The sequence below is a fragment of the Erpetoichthys calabaricus genome, chromosome 14, assembly GCF_900747795.2.
Source record: "Erpetoichthys calabaricus chromosome 14, fErpCal1.3, whole genome shotgun sequence".
Taxonomy (NCBI): Eukaryota; Metazoa; Chordata; class Cladistia; order Polypteriformes; family Polypteridae; genus Erpetoichthys; species Erpetoichthys calabaricus.
In genome coordinates, this window is record NC_041407.2 from 13969070 (window position 1) to 13987127 (window position 18058).

General features: G+C 39.1%; 1 protein-coding gene across 6 annotated transcripts in view; it reads right to left on the reverse strand.

The window, feature by feature from the left end:
* sdk2b (sidekick cell adhesion molecule 2b) overlaps positions 1–18058 on the reverse strand; it is a 419662-nt gene that overhangs the window by 153010 nt on the left and 248594 nt on the right. For all 6 annotated transcript variants that reach the window (XM_051936527.1, XM_051936529.1, XM_051936530.1 and 3 more), the window contains exon 3: positions 8714–8873. In XM_051936527.1, the coding sequence (XP_051792487.1) occupies positions 8714–8873 (160 nt within the window). The remainder of the gene's footprint in view (positions 1–8713; positions 8874–18058) is intronic.

An 18058-nucleotide genomic window follows, 5' to 3' on the forward strand; every position in this document is an offset into this window, starting at 1 on the left:
TATTAATATAAATCAGCTTTGACTTTTCTGAATTTCATACAAAAAACCAAGCATGAAAGATGAAACACAGGGCAGAAAAAAAGAAGAATACTAGACACAGTTTTGTCAGTCTGCTGTTTATATTTTTGACACAGAAATCCGCTCATCATAACTAGAACCTCAGATATCATTTAATCAATCTGTTACTGAGAAATATTAGTCTGTTCCTCTTGTATACCAGTGCTGGAATCAGTTTAATATCAGCCAGTAATGACAGTTTGAGCCGATTTCTTTGAACAGGCACAGCAACAGATGTCAAGAAAGAACACAATAATACTGTATTTACTTGGATTTTCAAAGTGTGTTCAGCTTAGTGCCTCATGAGAATACTGGTTAAACTGGAAGCTTTAGGGATTGTGGGAGCTATCAAAAGATGGCTCTGTAGCTATCTGAAAAGCACACGTGAGAAATTTTAGAAGTCAGATTACATATAGTGCATTTAGATTAAAAGGGGCAAACCACTGAATTTTGGGATGTAGAGGGAGTGTAGAGAGGCAAACCATGCATAGCCAAGCCTACTGAAGTAGCAAAAATATCTTTTTTGCATCTTATTTTGTTTCTTGATAACCTCGAAACTCCCCCTCTTACATAATCCGTCCCTCATCTAATGCATTAATACCTGCTGGTTAGTGTAGCATGCAGAAGTGCCCCCACCACTACATATACTGATTTTTGTTTCATGTGGATTTGCAGCAATCATAAAACAAGAACATACCTAGTCAGCCACAATACTGCCACCTCTGTGATTATTAATTCACTTGAGGCTGATATGCTCTACTAAGAACTGCACAGATTTTCAACTTCCCTACTAGGACTTTATTTCAAAGGGTTTTTTGCTTCATTATTTTTATGGTAGCTTGAAAGAAAGACAGACTTTGGTTAATTAAATTTATTTATGTTTATCACCAAAATGACAGAAGGGTTTAAAATTAAATTAAATGACTAAAACAACTTTACAAAAGAAAGTTTCTAATTGAATGCCAATGCCTTTACTCAGGATAAACTGACAAGTGTTAATTCTTCTGTAACAGTAACTCAGCAGCTTAGGTTTCTTTCTAAATGTTTAATTCTTCATGGTACATGCAGCCAAAAAACAGAGGAAATGCTAGACAACACTGTCTACCATTTCTTTCATTTCACTGTTACGCAGGACTCACCTATACACATCTTTCTGATCATGCCAAAATTCTCATACTGCCAGACACACAAGAAACCTGACAAGAGGAGTCTGTTTAGTCCATCAAGCTTGTTTGTTTAGCTAATAGCTAAGCTTCTACACACCTCATCCAAACAATTATTAGAAGTTTGTCAAGGTTTCTGCTTCAACTACACATCTTGGCAATTTCTTCCAGATTTCCACAACTCTTTGCATAAAAAAATGCTTCCTGGTTTTACTCTTAAATATTTTCCCCTTAATTTTCATTAGTCTCCTCTAGTATGCGTTTCTCCCTTAAGGTGAAAGCATTCGACTGGATCTACTTTATCAACACCTTTGTGGATTTTGTAGACCTGGATCTGGTCCCCACTTAGTCTCCTTTGCACGGCTTCTAATGCTGTTATGTCTTTTTTTTTTTGTAGTGTAGAGACAAGGACTGCACACGATACTTTAATTAAGTCTGACTAGTGCATTATATAGTCCAAGTATAATGTCCCTCCATTTATATTCAACAGTTTTTATTATATAACCTAATATTTTATTCACCTTTTCAATCGCTTCCGCACATTGCTTAGATGATGGAAAACACAGAGTCAACATAAACCCCTAAATCCTTTTCAGAGGTTGCTTCCTATAGGACATGATTTCTCATCTTGTATTTATAACAGACATTCCTTTTGTCCACATGTAGCATTACTGTATGTTTTATTTCTTCATGAAACTGCACTTTCCAAGTTTTATAGTTCTGAAGCTCGTATAGGTCATTTTTGAAATGTTTATGCTGCCTCCTTAGTGTCGGCAATTCCTCCAGTTTTAGATTCACAAGTTTAATGACTATACCAAAATCAATGTCATTAATATAAAAAGTATTGGACCAAGGGCAGACCACCCTGAGGCACTTCACTGATGACCTCCATCCAAGTGAAGCATTCTCCTATCATCTCTACTCTCTGTCTCCTCTCAGTAAACAAACTTGACATCCAGTTTTAATGGTTACCTCTGATGTCTACTGCTTCTAGTTTTAGAATCTCTAGTATGGGACAAATTAGTCAAAGGCATTTTGACAATCTTAATTATTATTTGTATTTGTCAAGTACTCCAGTTGCCTCTTAAAAAAAAAATCTAAAAGATTTGCTTGGCAGGATCATTTTTCATTAACCCAAGCTAACTGTTATTTAGTACATTAATTTCAGGTACTATACTACTTGTTTCTAATTATTGTTTCCATAATTTTGCATGGTCCTGGTAAATAAGTAAGACTTATTGGATACAACATCTTCCTCAATCACACAGTATCTAGAGGTCTGAAGACTGACACCCAGTTCACATAGACATTAAAACACATATAAGTATACTAGCTGTCCCCCGTGGCTCCGCCCACGTAGTATTGAAACAGGACAGCGAGGAGGGCCCTGCCCAGCTCCCCACTCCTGACGTCACGCTTCCCCCTCCCCTCAGCCCACAGCCTCTGACTCGGATTAGCACGAATATATCACTCCTGCAAGCGAACTATGATTCTTACAGCAATGAGAGAAGTCGCAAAATCTACCAGAATGTTCAAGCAAATTATATATAAAAAAAAAAAAACACAATCTAAATCCGTTAAGTAGTTCTCCCATGAAAAGTGAACAGACATATAGACATACAGTTGTTGGATTTTATATTATATATATATATATATATATATATATATATAGATAGATAGAGAGAGAGAGAGAGAGAGAGAGAGAGAGAGAGAGAGAGAGAGAGAGAGAGAGAGAGAGAGAGAGAGAGAGAGAGAAAACAAGCAAAACCAAGGGGATGCATAAGCCAGTGTGTTTCTTTGTGCGGGTCCCAAACTGAGATAAATGGGGAGGGTTACGTCAGGAAGGGTATCTGGTGTCAAATATTGCCAGATTAATATGCAGACAACAATACAGGATTCCATACTGGATCGGTTGAGGCCTGGGTTAACAATGGCCGCCACCAGTACTGTTAGCCAACAGGGTGCTGGCAGAAATTGGGCAACTGTTGGCCGAAGAAGGAGAAGAAAAGGGGGGAAGACGTGTCTGGAGGCACAAGGAGAGGAGGAAGGTAAAGAGAGTGGAACTGAGGGTAGGAACTTTGAATGTTGTCAGTATGACTGGTAAGCGGAGAGAGTTAGCCTTACTTCTCTCCATCACATCAGCTAATATATTGTGCATGCAAGAGGCTAAATGGAAGGGGAGTAAGGCTAGGTGGGTCGGAGGTGCATTCAAATTGTTCTATCATGGTGTGGATTGGAGGAGAAATGGAGTAGGGGTTATTCTGAAGGAGCAGTATGTCAAGAGTGTTTTGGAGGTGAAAAGAGTGTCAGACAGAGTAATTATTATAAAGCTGGGAATTGGAGGTGTGATGATGAATGTTGTTAGTGCATATGCCCCGCAAGTTGGGTGTGCAATGGATGAGAAAGAAGATTTTTGGAGTGAGTTGGATGAAGTGATGAACAGTGTACCCAAGGGACAGAGAGTGGTGATTGGAGTGGATTTCAACAGACATGTCTGTGAAGGGAACAAAGGGGATGAGGAGGTGATGGGAAAGTATGGTGTCAAGGAGAGGAATGAAGAAGGTTAAAATGAATACGTATTTTAAGAACAGGGAGGAACATAAGGTGACGTACAAGAGTGGAGGAAGATGCACGCAGGTAAATTATATCCTATGCAAGTGGGTCAATCTGAGGGAGACTGAAGACTGCAGTCTTCAAGAAATAGTGGCAGGGGAAAGTATAGTTAAGCAGCATAGGATGGTGGTCTGTAGGATGACGTTGAAAATCAAGAAAAGGAGGAGAGTGAGGGCAGAGCCAAAGAACAAATGGTGGAACATGAAAAAGGAAGACTGCAAGGTTGAGTTTAGGGAGGAGGTAAGACAGGCACTGGGTGTCAGTGAAGAGTTACCAGATAGCTGGGTAACTACAGCAGAAGTAGCAAGGGTGACAGCAAGAAGAGTGCTTGGCGTGACATCTGGAAAGAGAAAGGAGAAAAAGGAAACCTGGTAGTGGAATTGGGAAGTACAGGAGAGTATACAGAGAAAAAGGTTGGAGAAAAAGTGGGATAGTCAGAAAGATGTAGAAAGTAGACAAGAGTACAAGGAGATAAGGCGTAAGGTGAAGAGAGAGGTGGTAAAGGCTAAAGAAAAGGCGTATGATGAGTTGTATGAGAGGTTTGACACTAAAGAGTGGGAAAATGACCTGTACTAACTGGCTAAAAAAAAAAAAGGAACCAAGCTGAGAAAGATGTGCAGCAGGTTAGGGGGATAAAGGACAAAGATAGAAATATACTCAAGTGAGGAGAGTGTGTTGAGCAGATACAAACAGTATTTTGAGAGGCTAATGAATGAAGAGAATGAGAGAGAGAGAAGGTTAGATGATGTAGAGATAGTGAATCAGGAAGAACAACGGATTAGCAAGGAGGAAGTAAGGACAGCTATGACGAGGATGAAGAATAGAAAGGCTGTTGGTCCAGATGACATACCTGTGGAAACAAGGAGGTGTTTAGGAAAAATGGCAGTAGAGTTTTTAACCTGCGGTAGGAGTGACGAATGCATTCAATGTGAAGGTGGGATTACATCAGGTATCAGCTCCGAGCCCTTTCTTATTTGCAATGATGATGGACAGGTTGACAGATGAGATTAGACAGGAGTCCCCATGGACTATGATGTTTGCTGATGACATTGTGATCTATAGCGAGAGAAAGGAGCTGGTTGAGGAGGCCCTGGAAAGGTGGAGATATGCTCTAGAGAGGAGAGGAATGAAGGTCAGTAGGAACAAGACAGAATACATGTGTGTAAATGGGAGGGAGGACAGTGGAATGGTGAGGATACAAGGAGTAGAGTTGGTGAAGGTGGATGAGTTTAAATACTTGAGATCAACAGTACAGAGTAACGGGGATTGTGGAAGAGAGGTGAAAAAGAGAGTGCAGGCAGGGTGGAATGGGTGGAGAAGAGTGTCAGGAGTGATTTGTGACAGACGGGTATCAGCAAGAGTGAAATGGAAGGTCTACAGGATGATAGTGAGACCAGCTATGTTATATTGGTTGGAGACGGTGGCACTGACCAGAAAACAAAAGACAGAACTGGAGGTGGTAGAGATAAAGATGCTAAGATTTGCATTGGGTGTGATGAGGATGGACAGGATTAGAATTGAGGACATTAGAGGGTCAGCTCAAGTTGGGTGGTTTGGAGACAAAGTCAGAGAGACGAGATTGCATTGGTTTGGACATGTGCAGAGGAGAGATGCTGGGTATATTGGGAAAAGAATGCTAAGGATATGGCTGCCAGAAAGAGGAAAAGACGAAAGCCTAAGTGGAGGTTTATGGATGTGGTGAGAGAGAACATGCAGATGATGGATATAACAAAGTTAGGTGACGAGGACAGGAAGATATGGAAAAAGATGATCTACTGTGCCAAACCCTAACGGGAGCAACCGAAAGAAGAAATAGTATATAAAGATATGCCTTCAAATATATGATAATATATGGAGATATAAGTTGTATAACAAGGACTATTCTGTTATTTGGTTTGATCCAGCTATAGTAACATTGCAGTTACAGAACTCACTTTACTATTTATTACAAGGTCATAAAGGAGTAGAAGTCTCTCCAAAAATTTCTGGACACAAAACAGAAACCTGCATTGGGTGAGGTGCTAGTTTATTGCATAAATAAACCTATCCACACTCACATTCAGAATTGTTTAGATATGACATGTACAAACTTATTATTTAAATGTATTTCAGTATATTTGGTTAGGGCTGGTGACTCATAATTTCTGTTACCTAAAACGGAATTCCGGAAAAATCACTGTGTCTGTGTAGCTTGCATGCTGTCCCTATATCAGCATGGATTTTCTATGGGCACTGTTTTTTTTCCTGCATCCAAGAGATGAAGATGTTAGGTTATTTGACATTTCTTTAATAGCTACTGTATAAAAGAGTGTAGGTGTAGGTGAGTGTGTGTGCTATATACAGTAAACTACAGATTGATTAAGACTATTTGAGAACATACAGTACATCTGTAACAAACATTATAATATTAATATCAGTAGAGTACTTTGCACTCTTCACCTGAAACTATCCTAGAACTACTGTGATAATGATATTGCTTAGAATTATGAATTTTGAGTCAAAAATGGATACAGATTAATAGTATCTTCTGGAACTTTGGCAAATCCCAGTAATGTATTATTTAGATGAGAAACCTCTGGTCTTGACCCATACCTATTTCATACTTGCATGAGGGTTCTAGTGTTTTTAACCCTGAACTCTAAAAGGGGATCTCTGCATTCCAAACATATTAAGATGAAGCCAGCCTTTAGGCTACAATTGCCCTACCATAACCATGAGCACATCTTTCTTTTCAAGACATTTCCAGGTACACCAGTTTTTCACTGACAGTGGATAAAGCGGTTTCATGCAGCATTTGCAGCAGATTTAATCTTTCCTGTTAACATTAAACAGCCTTATCTGAGCTCTCGAGTCTGGCAATTGATCTTGGATAACACATGTCAGTATGATTTAGTCAAACAGCAATAATAATAAAAAAAAAAAAAAAAACCCACAAAGCAGGCAAGTTGGAGAAATGCATAGCAACCACATGCCCCGGAGGGCAAAGAGCGGGTGCAACAGAAATTGCATTACTTACAGACAGCCCTGAAGAGGAAACAGTGGCCCTCAGGGAACTCAAGAACATGAAAGTAGGCATGATGGAGACGAACCTGCATATGAATACCTAAGTCATACTGTACACAGAACAGTAAACTGATTATTTTTAATCCCTTTCAATGGGCAGTCATGGCACTTAATTGCCAGATGGCTAGTGACTGGGCTTCCAGTGAATAGCGACTCAGAACTTCTATTCATGTGAGTGACAAACATCCACCTTGTGTCAAATAGCTTTCGCATGGCTCTGCTGTTCCATCTGCTCTCTAGTAAGAGGAAAGAGAGGAGTGTTTTAGCCCCCACTGTCTGACGTACAATATTTTAAGCTAGCAAAACTCCCTGCAAACAGATTTACTCCCATTAAGTTCCCTCTTTTAATGAGTCACTCTAATGCTGATGCTACCTTCTACTGACATGTGCAGGACCATTTCTGCAGCCAGTGTTACTCTCATTCTCTCCTCCTAGTGGTCTAATATGTAACTTTGCCCTGCCTTGTGCCTGTAGTGTAGTGGGTCCACTGCTCGGGAAAGAGGGCAGTTTTAAAAAATAAATAAATAATTGGTTGGCTCATTCTCCGTGGGTGTGTGCACTCATGCAGCTGCAAGGAGTTGGTAGAGTAACTGGGGCGAGACACACCTGCATGTGTAGGTGCGGCCTTTCTCAATTGCTTCATCAGCTTCCTGTGGTGCGTGATTGAGACGCTGCGCCCACAGAGCCTTATAAGTACAAGCTGGCATGAAAAAGGGAAAACAAAGAGAGAATGATCCGGGTAATGAAAGAAGAATGGAGGTTAAAGGAAGAGAGAGAAGGAGGCAGGAGGAACCGGTGCAAGCAAGCTCAAGAGCGGGAGAAGGCAGCTGGGAAGGAGAGCCCCTTGATGGGAGCGAGTGGCTGATGCCCAGGGGGTAAAGGAGTGATCACTCCTTGCCGTTCCAAGGACCTGGACCCGTGGAAGGTTGGCTGTGTCTGTCAGCAGAGTGCCTCCTCTGCTACGAGGACTGTACAGGATAAGCAGAGGAGACGTCAGTTTTTAAGAAAGAGGCACCAGGCGCTTAGAAAAGGTCGGTTTCCTGCCAGATAGTTTTTAACCTCATTTTAATGGATTTATTTATTTGAATTTTAACCTCCACTTTCATGATCACTGGGATGCTTTATTGGATTATTTATTGAACATTTTGAACCATTGCACTTTTTTGACACTTTTGATTAGTTTTAATAAAAGCAATGAGCACTGTTTCACTGAGCACTGTATTCCCCTTGTTGTGTGTGTGTTTGTCCTCATCTGCCAAGCTCATCCAGTTATGTTATCAATGTTGTCAGGTTCCAGACCAGACTGGAAGAATGGAGCGACCCGGACCATCACTGTGCCAACCAAGTACTGCCTTTGCACCACAAATCTCTGGCCAGCTAGTCAGACCCAGTTTCTCAGACTAATGCTCCTCTAGTGAAAATGCCTCTCTGGTTCTCAATCTCTTTTCAACATTAAATAAGCCAGTACCAGAGCATAGAATAAACATGACCTGCCTTAATCATTTTTCTAGGGACCTTTATGACAGCCGGGTATCAGCAAGTATCCTTCTTGTAGTCATGAAGTTATTAACCATCTTTGAAATACAGATGACTTATATAAGTAAAGGGCTGCCCTTGACTTTACTCTGTGTTCTCTGCAGTAATTGATATCTCTATGAGAACTGAACCTTCTTGGACATCTGTGTCTATCCTACACCAGAGAGCACAGTTCAAGCACAAATGTCCTTCTGGTCAGATGGAGAACTCAAGTCCCAACAGTCTGCCTTGTGCAGCATTAAGCAGTATTTCAAAACCAACTATGAGAAAACAATGCCCACCTGTACTCTAGAGAGAAACGTGTGAGCTCTGTGTTGTTGTGGAGCCACTTGAACTCTAGCGGCCAGCTGCCCTCGGCCATGCAGGTCAGCACAAGACGATTTCGCTCCAGATGCAACTGTGACCTCACAGGCTCCGTCTTGAAATATGGAGGCACATCATCTGCAACAAAAGAGAGAGAGAGAAATTGTGTTAAATCAGGGGAAGAAAAGAAGATGTTGCAACCACACAGAGACTAGGTAAGCCTTTGGTTTTGGGAAGAAAATACATCGCCTCAAGCACAACCTTTGCACAATAATGACTGAATTCAGAACAGCTGACCAGCCAGGCGATAATCTGATATCTAAAAATAAATTGACAGAGAAGCCACATGAATTAATAAGAGAAGCAATTCAGGTAATTTAATTTGGCCCTTGTAATTATTCCCTTCATATCTGATTTTGATTAACTAGTTTATTTCATGTCAAAGAGAACAGCAGCAGGTTCTCAGGTGTTTAAATCAAACATAAATGGACTGAAGAAAGGTTTTTCTTTTCCCTACATTATACATTTTCTCGCTTCACAAAAGATGGGGACTTGCAAAAGGGGTCTCACATTGTTGTGATTAGCTGGCGGACATACTAGCTCAGAGTGTGTCTGAGGATGCTTGCCAGTAAAATTGATTTTCAGGCTTGATTCTCAAATGTTGTTTCTACTTTCATGCAAATGCTTCTAATAACATCTCGTCATCTGAAATGAAGTCTCCCGAATTCTAAAAGAGCTCGAGGCAATGGGCCCTGCAGTCTGCTTCCTTTTATCAGAGCATACAAGGTAATGTGCGCTGCAATTAACAGCCAACAAAGAGACACTTCTTTCAACTGATACACATAATAATTTATATGGCAGAAAAATGCTTCCTGAATTTGCTCTACAAAAGAATGAGATCCACCACAGGATGTAATACAAACGACATACACGGAAAAGCATACGGTGTGAGCAGATTATTTTCTAGCAGTCCATTTCACCTTTTTAATAATTTATGTGAGCATCAGCCAGGTATAAATGCTTCCCTTTCTGTTGCCTTAAATAATTTAAATTGAAATTCTGTCACTTTAAAGAGCTTCTTTGCACATTGCTTTTTCCCATGCTATGTCAATGAGCATTAAGAATATTCCTCTTCATGTAGCTTTATCCATTTACAAGGATAGCCACCTACAGTTCTGCCAACCAGCACTTCCATAAAGACACCAGAGCTCCATAATGATCTACCATTTTGCTGTCATATACACTGCAGTCCTAGTACCAACATTTAAGATTCTCAGACTCATTTACAACCTAGTAGTAGTTAAAAAAAAAAAAAATGAAGATGTTGCACACTGCACAGCGTATTGACAAACACACATGAACGACAATACAGTAAAAAATTTACATCAACCCCTCCCATTCATTAAAGAGAAGGTGACATTGATCTCCAATTAAAGAGGTTATGACTATTATAATGCAATAAGAGCACATGGCACACTTCAGAAGAAATGGATACTCATCTACAGTGATGCTATGCCTTGATGAGGTCATGTCCTACATATTTTGCATTTAGTGGTCTTGAATAAATATAAAAAATATAATTATTAAAAATACAAGTGTTATTGTCAGGGGTGATGTCATTCTCTCTTAGTTCACAGAGAACTTTATCCAACCAGACTGAGAAGAAAATCTTTATAGTGACCATTGAAAACAGGGACCTTTATCCTGAGTGATGCTATATTATGACATCAGTGCAATGTAATCCTTGCCATGCTATATGATAACCTAAAACACAAAGATCTTGAACAACAGTGATGGTGCACTTAAGAATGAACTGTAGATAAATGGATGCTCAGTAAGAGTGATATGCTCCATGAAGACTCTGAAGACAAAGATCCTCAACTAGAGTGATGCAATTATTTATACACACTGGCATGCCAACCTGCAACATTAAATTATGTCTGAATATAAAGATCTCTGCCTGTACACTCATAAGCATCTATGCAAAGTGACATCATACAGTGTAATGCATTTCAATCAAGCATTTTATAATGCCTTTGAACTAATATTCTTATACCCACTTGATTCAACACAGGGCCCATAGAGGAGCCAGAGAGGTGCCAGGTGTAGGGCTCACTGACATGTGGCCAATTTAGAATCACCAATTAACCTAATATGCATGTCTTTGGGATGTGGGAGGAAAGCCAGAGAACCCAAGGAGAAACCCATGTAGATACAGAAGGATGTGCAAACTCCACACAGACATGCAACATACTAGTTTTGTGAAGCAACAGGACTAGGTACAGCACTTCACAGTTACCATTTAAGATATAGTCTACAATGGAACTTGAAAATTTTGAAATAAGTGTGATATGAATTATATTATTTTTTTGCTAGCATCATTGTAGGCATGGATCTGGATAGTCTGACATCCGTGGCAGAGCGACGGGCGCTGAGCAGGCTCCTGTCAATCATGGAGAATCCACTGCATCCACTGAACAGGATCATCTCCAGACAGAGGAGCAGCTTCAGCGACAGACTGCTGTCACCGTCCTGCTCCACTGACAGACTGAGGAGATCGCTCCTCCCCCACACTATGTGACTCTTCAGTTCCACCCGGGGGGGTAAACATTAACATTATACAAAGTTATTGTCTGTTTTTACCTGCATTGTTATCACTCTTTAATTTAATATTGTTCTTTATCAGTATGCTGCTGCTGGAGTATGTGAATTTCCCCTTGGGATTAATAAAGTATCTATCTATCTAGACACCTGAATCTCCATTCACAGTGGTATAACACTGTACAATGAAATCAAGCAAAAGATATTTTACACATAGTGATGAAGCTTTGAATAATGATATTAGAGCACAAGTCCATCCATCCAGAGTTTACTGAACATGCATAATAAATGTTTTGTCTTCACAGTTAAACACAGCCTATCCCGGCAGCATTAGGCACAAGCCAGTAAGAAAATGAAGAGTGCTGGGAATATACTTACACAAACACACTCATTTATACCTGCTCAATTTATCTAACTGGAATATCTTTGAAATGTAAAGGGAAAATCAGAGTATGCCAGACAACCCACATAGACAAGGGAAGAACATGCAAAACACTCCAGCAGTAAATAAGAATGTCTAAACAATAAACAAATAAAGTCTTACATTGTTAACATTGAAAAGTGGAACTATGATCCTAATCAAGCATAAATCTACACCTTCAGTAACAAACCTAGCACAACAGTTGTAAACGCTAATTAGAATATAAATATCCCTTTACACAGTGTCACAGTGATAATTTACACTTTTGTAATAATACTAAGAATTATAAATATTCATGGAGGCTCAGTCACAATTCTTTTCAATGATGGTTGTCTCTAGTTATGTATTTTGTTTAGAATTTCTTCTAAACAAGTCACCCCTTAGACTATGCTAATTTTAACCCTTTCTACATATTTTTCCAACAGTCCTAAAAACAGAAATCTGTTTAGTCTGCATAAACATCGTGCCCACAAACCTCCAGGGGCAGAGTTCTCAGAGTTAACTGCTTTAAGGTATACTGTATGCATTTATAATCAATCCAGTATCTCCAAGGCAGTGACTTTCTGTGTTTGTTTGTCTTGACCTCTGGACAGAAAGACAAAGACAGAAAGAAACTTTTTGCTCTGAGACCTCCCTAATAACAATCTTCACTTATTTCAGAGTATTCAGAATGCTTCTTCTTCTTAACAGGGTGAAGGCTAATCATCAAACCCTGTAATGTCTATCAAGATAAAATTACACTGGTTACCTATGAAGTTAAGACTTAAATTCAAATATACCCAGTTATCTTACAGAGTAATTAATAGCACATCCCCCAGTGCACAGCATATTGGCAACAGTATTCATCAGTACACACTTGCTTGCCATCATTATTTGATATTCTGTATATTTTCAAAAAAATCTTAGTACCATATTTAACTCTGGCCACTTGTTACAGCAGGAAGCTAAAGGGCTGCCTCACAAAGATGTCTATTTAAGAGCAAATTAATGCACAGTAGTTCATTGGCACCAGGAACTGGTACTGAGAGTTCTCAACTGGCATCCTTAGAGTAAATGGAAGATCACTGCTGCCAAATGAAGTGATTTTGGTGATATGGCTTAAACATGCCCCATGGCCAGAATCCTTTTGAGTGTAGACACTTCTGAAAAGGGTGGAAGTGCTTATTTGACATGATGAATCAAGGCCAGAGTCTACAGTAGAGACAGAGACAAACAGGACTGAAAAGTGAGTTTTGAAGTGATACTTGTTAGAATATGTAAATTGGTTTTGAATTTTTTATAACATTACAAATGTTCCTATGGCCAATGTTAATTTTTATTTCCACTTGGATACACAATGTGTGTGTATTTGGGGCACTTTGTTATGTATTATATTATAGCCTAAATAATCCATTCAAGAACCCTATTCCATAACAATTTCAACAGCTTAGGCGACTAAAATTAACCCCAACACTACCAGCCCTTGCAATAACCAAAGACAAGGATCAGATGGTAAGTTCTGGTTGAAACAGGCAGAGAGATGAACTCAGAGCCCTCACATAGCAGGGGCACAGAGGTTGGTGTTTAAATCCAGAATCACCTTGACAGAAAAGGGATGAGATGGGCCGCTATTAGAGCATATGAACATAAGTCACCTATGTGTTAAATCACCCTCTTTTCTTTACTAAAAAGAAGCCGTCAACTGATTTCAGTTATTTATATGATTAAAGCTATACAGTATACTCTACATGTGGATTTCTAAACTTGGTCACATACATTCACTCACGTCAGGGTTTATTCAAGAGCAGCACGTTTCTAAAAAAAATCTGCTCTACCATTTAAATGAATAACACCCAGCCCTACGTAGAACTGAATCTTGAAAAGCTATGTTTAAGGAGTATATGAGTGTTAAGGAACAAACAGCTCACAATGTGTGAGCTGTGCTTATGTTGCCAAATGAGCCAAGCAGTGGAATTTAAACAACTTTCAGTACTTAAAGTAACTTGACTGCCACTCTAACTCCTCGTGTGTTGGAGAAGCAAGATAGGCGAAGAATGCTACCATTTAGTGGTTTCAAGGAAAGCAAAACTGAATCCTCCACAACCCCCCAGCCCCCCCTAATCAGTCACACTTAAGAGAGAGTTGACCCACCAATAAAAACACTAAGGCTGAGTGAATGTTTCAGTAAACAAACAGCTTTTATTCATGGCTACACATATCTGATTCAGAGTGCCTCTGAAACAGCCGCACATGAAAATGCCAGCTTGTGTCAATCCTCTCTTCTAAGAGTGTGCATGCAATCAAACAGCCACACAAGCAGGGCTTTGAAGAGCAGGGCATCCGTCTGACCTGAAACTACAAGAGGCTTTGGAGCTTTTAACAAGCAACGTTGAATTAGTATAATAATTAGCAGTGTTGTGCTCTGGGGCTTGAGGTACTGGAGAAATATGGCCTCAGAGAAAAATATTATCATTCTACTCTGAAAAGTCTATTCAGTGAAAGTCGAGTGCGAGTTATATGCATATGGTGTCAGTTTTCTATAGTTGGAATTAGAAATGTGCTCTTACTGTACCAACATAAAGATCCCCTTCACACTTGTAAACACACATACAGTACATTCAGATAGGGCCAATTACAGTGCACGACAACCTGTAACATAATAACATTTTAGTGTGTGATGAAAGACTATAAAGACAAGTAAAACGGGCTTTATTCAAAATTCAGCAACTTGTCTAGTGGTTTAGATTTACGTATTAACAGTTAACAGTAATTCTGGTATACATCTTATTTCTCCTTATATCCTTGTTTTTATGTACTGCTCTGCTCATATTTTTGATACTTTCAAAACTTTTTTATACTTACTTTGATACTTGAAGTCCCTTTTGCACTGTAAATTGTTCTGCCATGGTTCATGCTATTATATGGTGCCATACAAAATGATACAAAAGATTGATTGACTGATAGGAGATGCTGCACACCATAGTTAAAATATATCACCATACAGGCACTAACCTGTAATTGGATTTAAAAATATATACATAGACGAAAGAATATTATATCATCTGGGATTCATTCATCCATCATCTATACCAGCTTTGTCAAATTCAGTGACTAGACCCATTCATGGTATCAATGGGCACAAAGAAGGAAAAAGCCCTATAAAGGGCGTTTAGTCCATTACATCACATATGAGCAAACTGGTAAATGTGTTAATACATAAAATGAACAACTTTACACTGCGTCTTATACAATATAGCAGCAGCTGTAAACTGGACTATAACATTTAAATGTGTGTGTAAAAAGTGTTTATGAGACAAAATTCTAATCTAATTCAGGGCTGCAAAGGGCTAAAGCTGTGTGCAGTACCTCTGCATCACAGAGCAGTGTTTATATGTATATAATAATATATACTGTAGTAATATATAAACATAAAAGCTAACCTGAGTAAGCACGGAACATGAGTATAAAACCAGTGATGAAAATGATGATGAAATACATAAATGAGTTTATATACATGACTATTATTAGGATCAAGGATCTTTTATTGTCATTTCAACATTCTAATACAGAAGCAACTGTAAAATTGAATAATATATTTGATAATGACATATGTAATGCAACTACATTGTGCTTTTTTACATAAAATTGAAACAATTGAAAACCATTTTTAAGTATAACAGAGTAACTCCATAATAGAGAGTCAGCTATGAAATGTGAACTTTGTAATGTTGGAATGTTTGTAATTACTGCCTTTATAATAAAATAGACACGTTGTAAAGCAAGCAAGCTATATTTTCTAGCAAAAGAAAAAATAGGCAGGCTGTGCTCGAGAGTCCATAAAGAGTGACGATTAGGCTAGTTTGAGGTGAGCTGCCTCAGGGGTTTTAAAAAATTAAGCCTCATGAACAATGTAATACAGATCTGAATTATAAATAGCCAGGCTTCTCTGGCGGAGATTTCATGACAAAAAGGGTGGCAATAGTTAACACACAGAGTGCTTGTGCCAGGAGAAGCCCAATTTAAAGTCTACTGTACTGTAAGTGGTAAATTATTTTGCACATCTTAAAAAAAACACAAATGGACCATGGGAGTTAATTTCAGGTACGTGCCATACTGATGAGTAACATACAGTACATCTATAGAAAATTGTACCTAGCACACAGCCTGACCTAAATCTGTTTGAATAATGACATTACTCTTAAGACTTTTTGTTTGATACACATTTGAGTGCAAAGTCATCAAATATGGCTTATATGACAGCTTGATAATGCTTAATTAAGATGACTTAGTGGCCACAGCACTGAACTGTAAATCACAAGGTTCAATCCCTACAACTGACTCACAGTGTTATACTTAGCCTGCCAGGGTTCACAATGTATAAACACAGTAACAATTTTAATACACCTGTAAAGTGAATTTTAAACGCATGATTTCCAAAAAAACGTTTATATTTACTCACATTTATTTGCTCTGAACTTTTAAAATATATGCAGGCCAATAAAACACTATAAAGGTAGTAAGATAATAGGCATCTCGGTTAAGCAATTTGCAAAAGCATTTCTTACACAGAGTAAAATTAGGTGGAAGGTCTCTCAAACAAGGACATCATTCATGTCTGGTGTATTTGTTTGTGTGTTACAAAATATTTGTTACATTCAGAATTTTTTTCTGCAATTTCCAAATGTGTACATACATTTAGGAAAATCAAAGTCGATATAAGATTGTTATAGAGGATTTTTGTGATGCGACACCCTCCAATTGTCCTGTCTTGATACCACTTAATGTAGAATTTGGTCTTTGGTCTCTGGTCCTATATTAGCAAGCAAACAATGGGACAACCACTTCAGAAAATAAAATTTCATCGACATACAGCCAGTGGTGAGCAACCATCTGAAAACCAGGAAGCATTATATCGAGAATCAAGAAAATATCACAATGAGATTCTGTCAATTCTAGGTTAAGCGTTCAGATATTGCCAGTTCTCCATTTAGAATCAGTTGCTAAAAAAGAACTACACAGTTTAATATTTATATATAGCCCATCCCCTATATTTAACTGTATATGTGTATACACCAGTCAGCCACAATATTAAAACCATTGGCAGGTGAAGTGAATAACTTTGATTATATTGTTACAATGGCACCTGCAAGGTGTTGGGATATATTAGGCAGCAAGTGAACACTGTTCTTAAGGGTGATGTACTGGAAGCAGGAAAAATGGGCAAACATAAGGATCTGAGCAACTTTGACAAGGGACAAATTGTGTTGGCCAAACACCTGGGTCAGAACATCTCCAAAATGGCAGGCCTTCTGGGGTGTTCCCAGTATGCAGATGTTAGTATCCACTGAAAGTGGTCCAAGGAAGGACAACTGGTGAATCAGCTGGTGATTGGGTCATGTGCACCCAGGGCTCACTGATGGGGTACAAAGGATAGCCCATCTGGTTTGATCCCACAGGACAGCTACTGTAGCACAAACTGCTGAAAAAATGTTGGCCATGAGAGAAAGGAGTCAGAACACAAGAGTGCATTGTAGCCTGCTGTATATGGCGTTTTGTAGCTGCAGACTGCAGAGTGCCCATGCCGACCCCTGTCCACTGCAAAAAATGCATACAATGGGGTCTACAATGTCAGGGTCAGAACTGGACCATGGAGCAATGGAAGAAGGTGGTCTAGTCTAATCAAACAGATTTTCTTTTAGATCCTGTGGATAGCTGGGTGTGTGTGAGTTGTTTACCTGGGAAAAAGATGAGCAGGGTGCACTATGGGAAGAAGGCAAGGTAGCAGAGTCAGTGTGATACTCTGGGCAATGTTCTTCTGCTGGGAAATCTTGGATCTTGACATTCATGAGGATGTTATTTTGACATATACCATCTATCTAAAGATTGTTGCAGATCACATGCACCTCTTAATGGCAACAGTATTACCCTCTAGTTTAGAATGGTTTGAAGAACATGAAAAAGAGTTCAAGGTGTTGACTTGGCCTCCAAATTCCCCACATCTCAATCTGATCAAGCATCAGTGAGACATGCTAGAGAAAAAAGTTTGACCCTTGGAGGTCCCACCTCACAACTTACAGGACTTAAAGGACCTGCTGTTATAGTCAGATATCACAGGGCACCTTCTGAGGTGTTGTGTAGCCCATGTCTTGATGGGTCAGAGATGGTGGTATGAGGGGGATCTACGCAATATAAGGCAGGTAGTGTTAATGTTGTTGCTGATCAGTGTATACTCACACACACAAATATGCAACATTCCTTATGTTGAATATTCATTAATTTCATCTCAAACCACCTTAATACAACAACAATTCCAAAACATTTT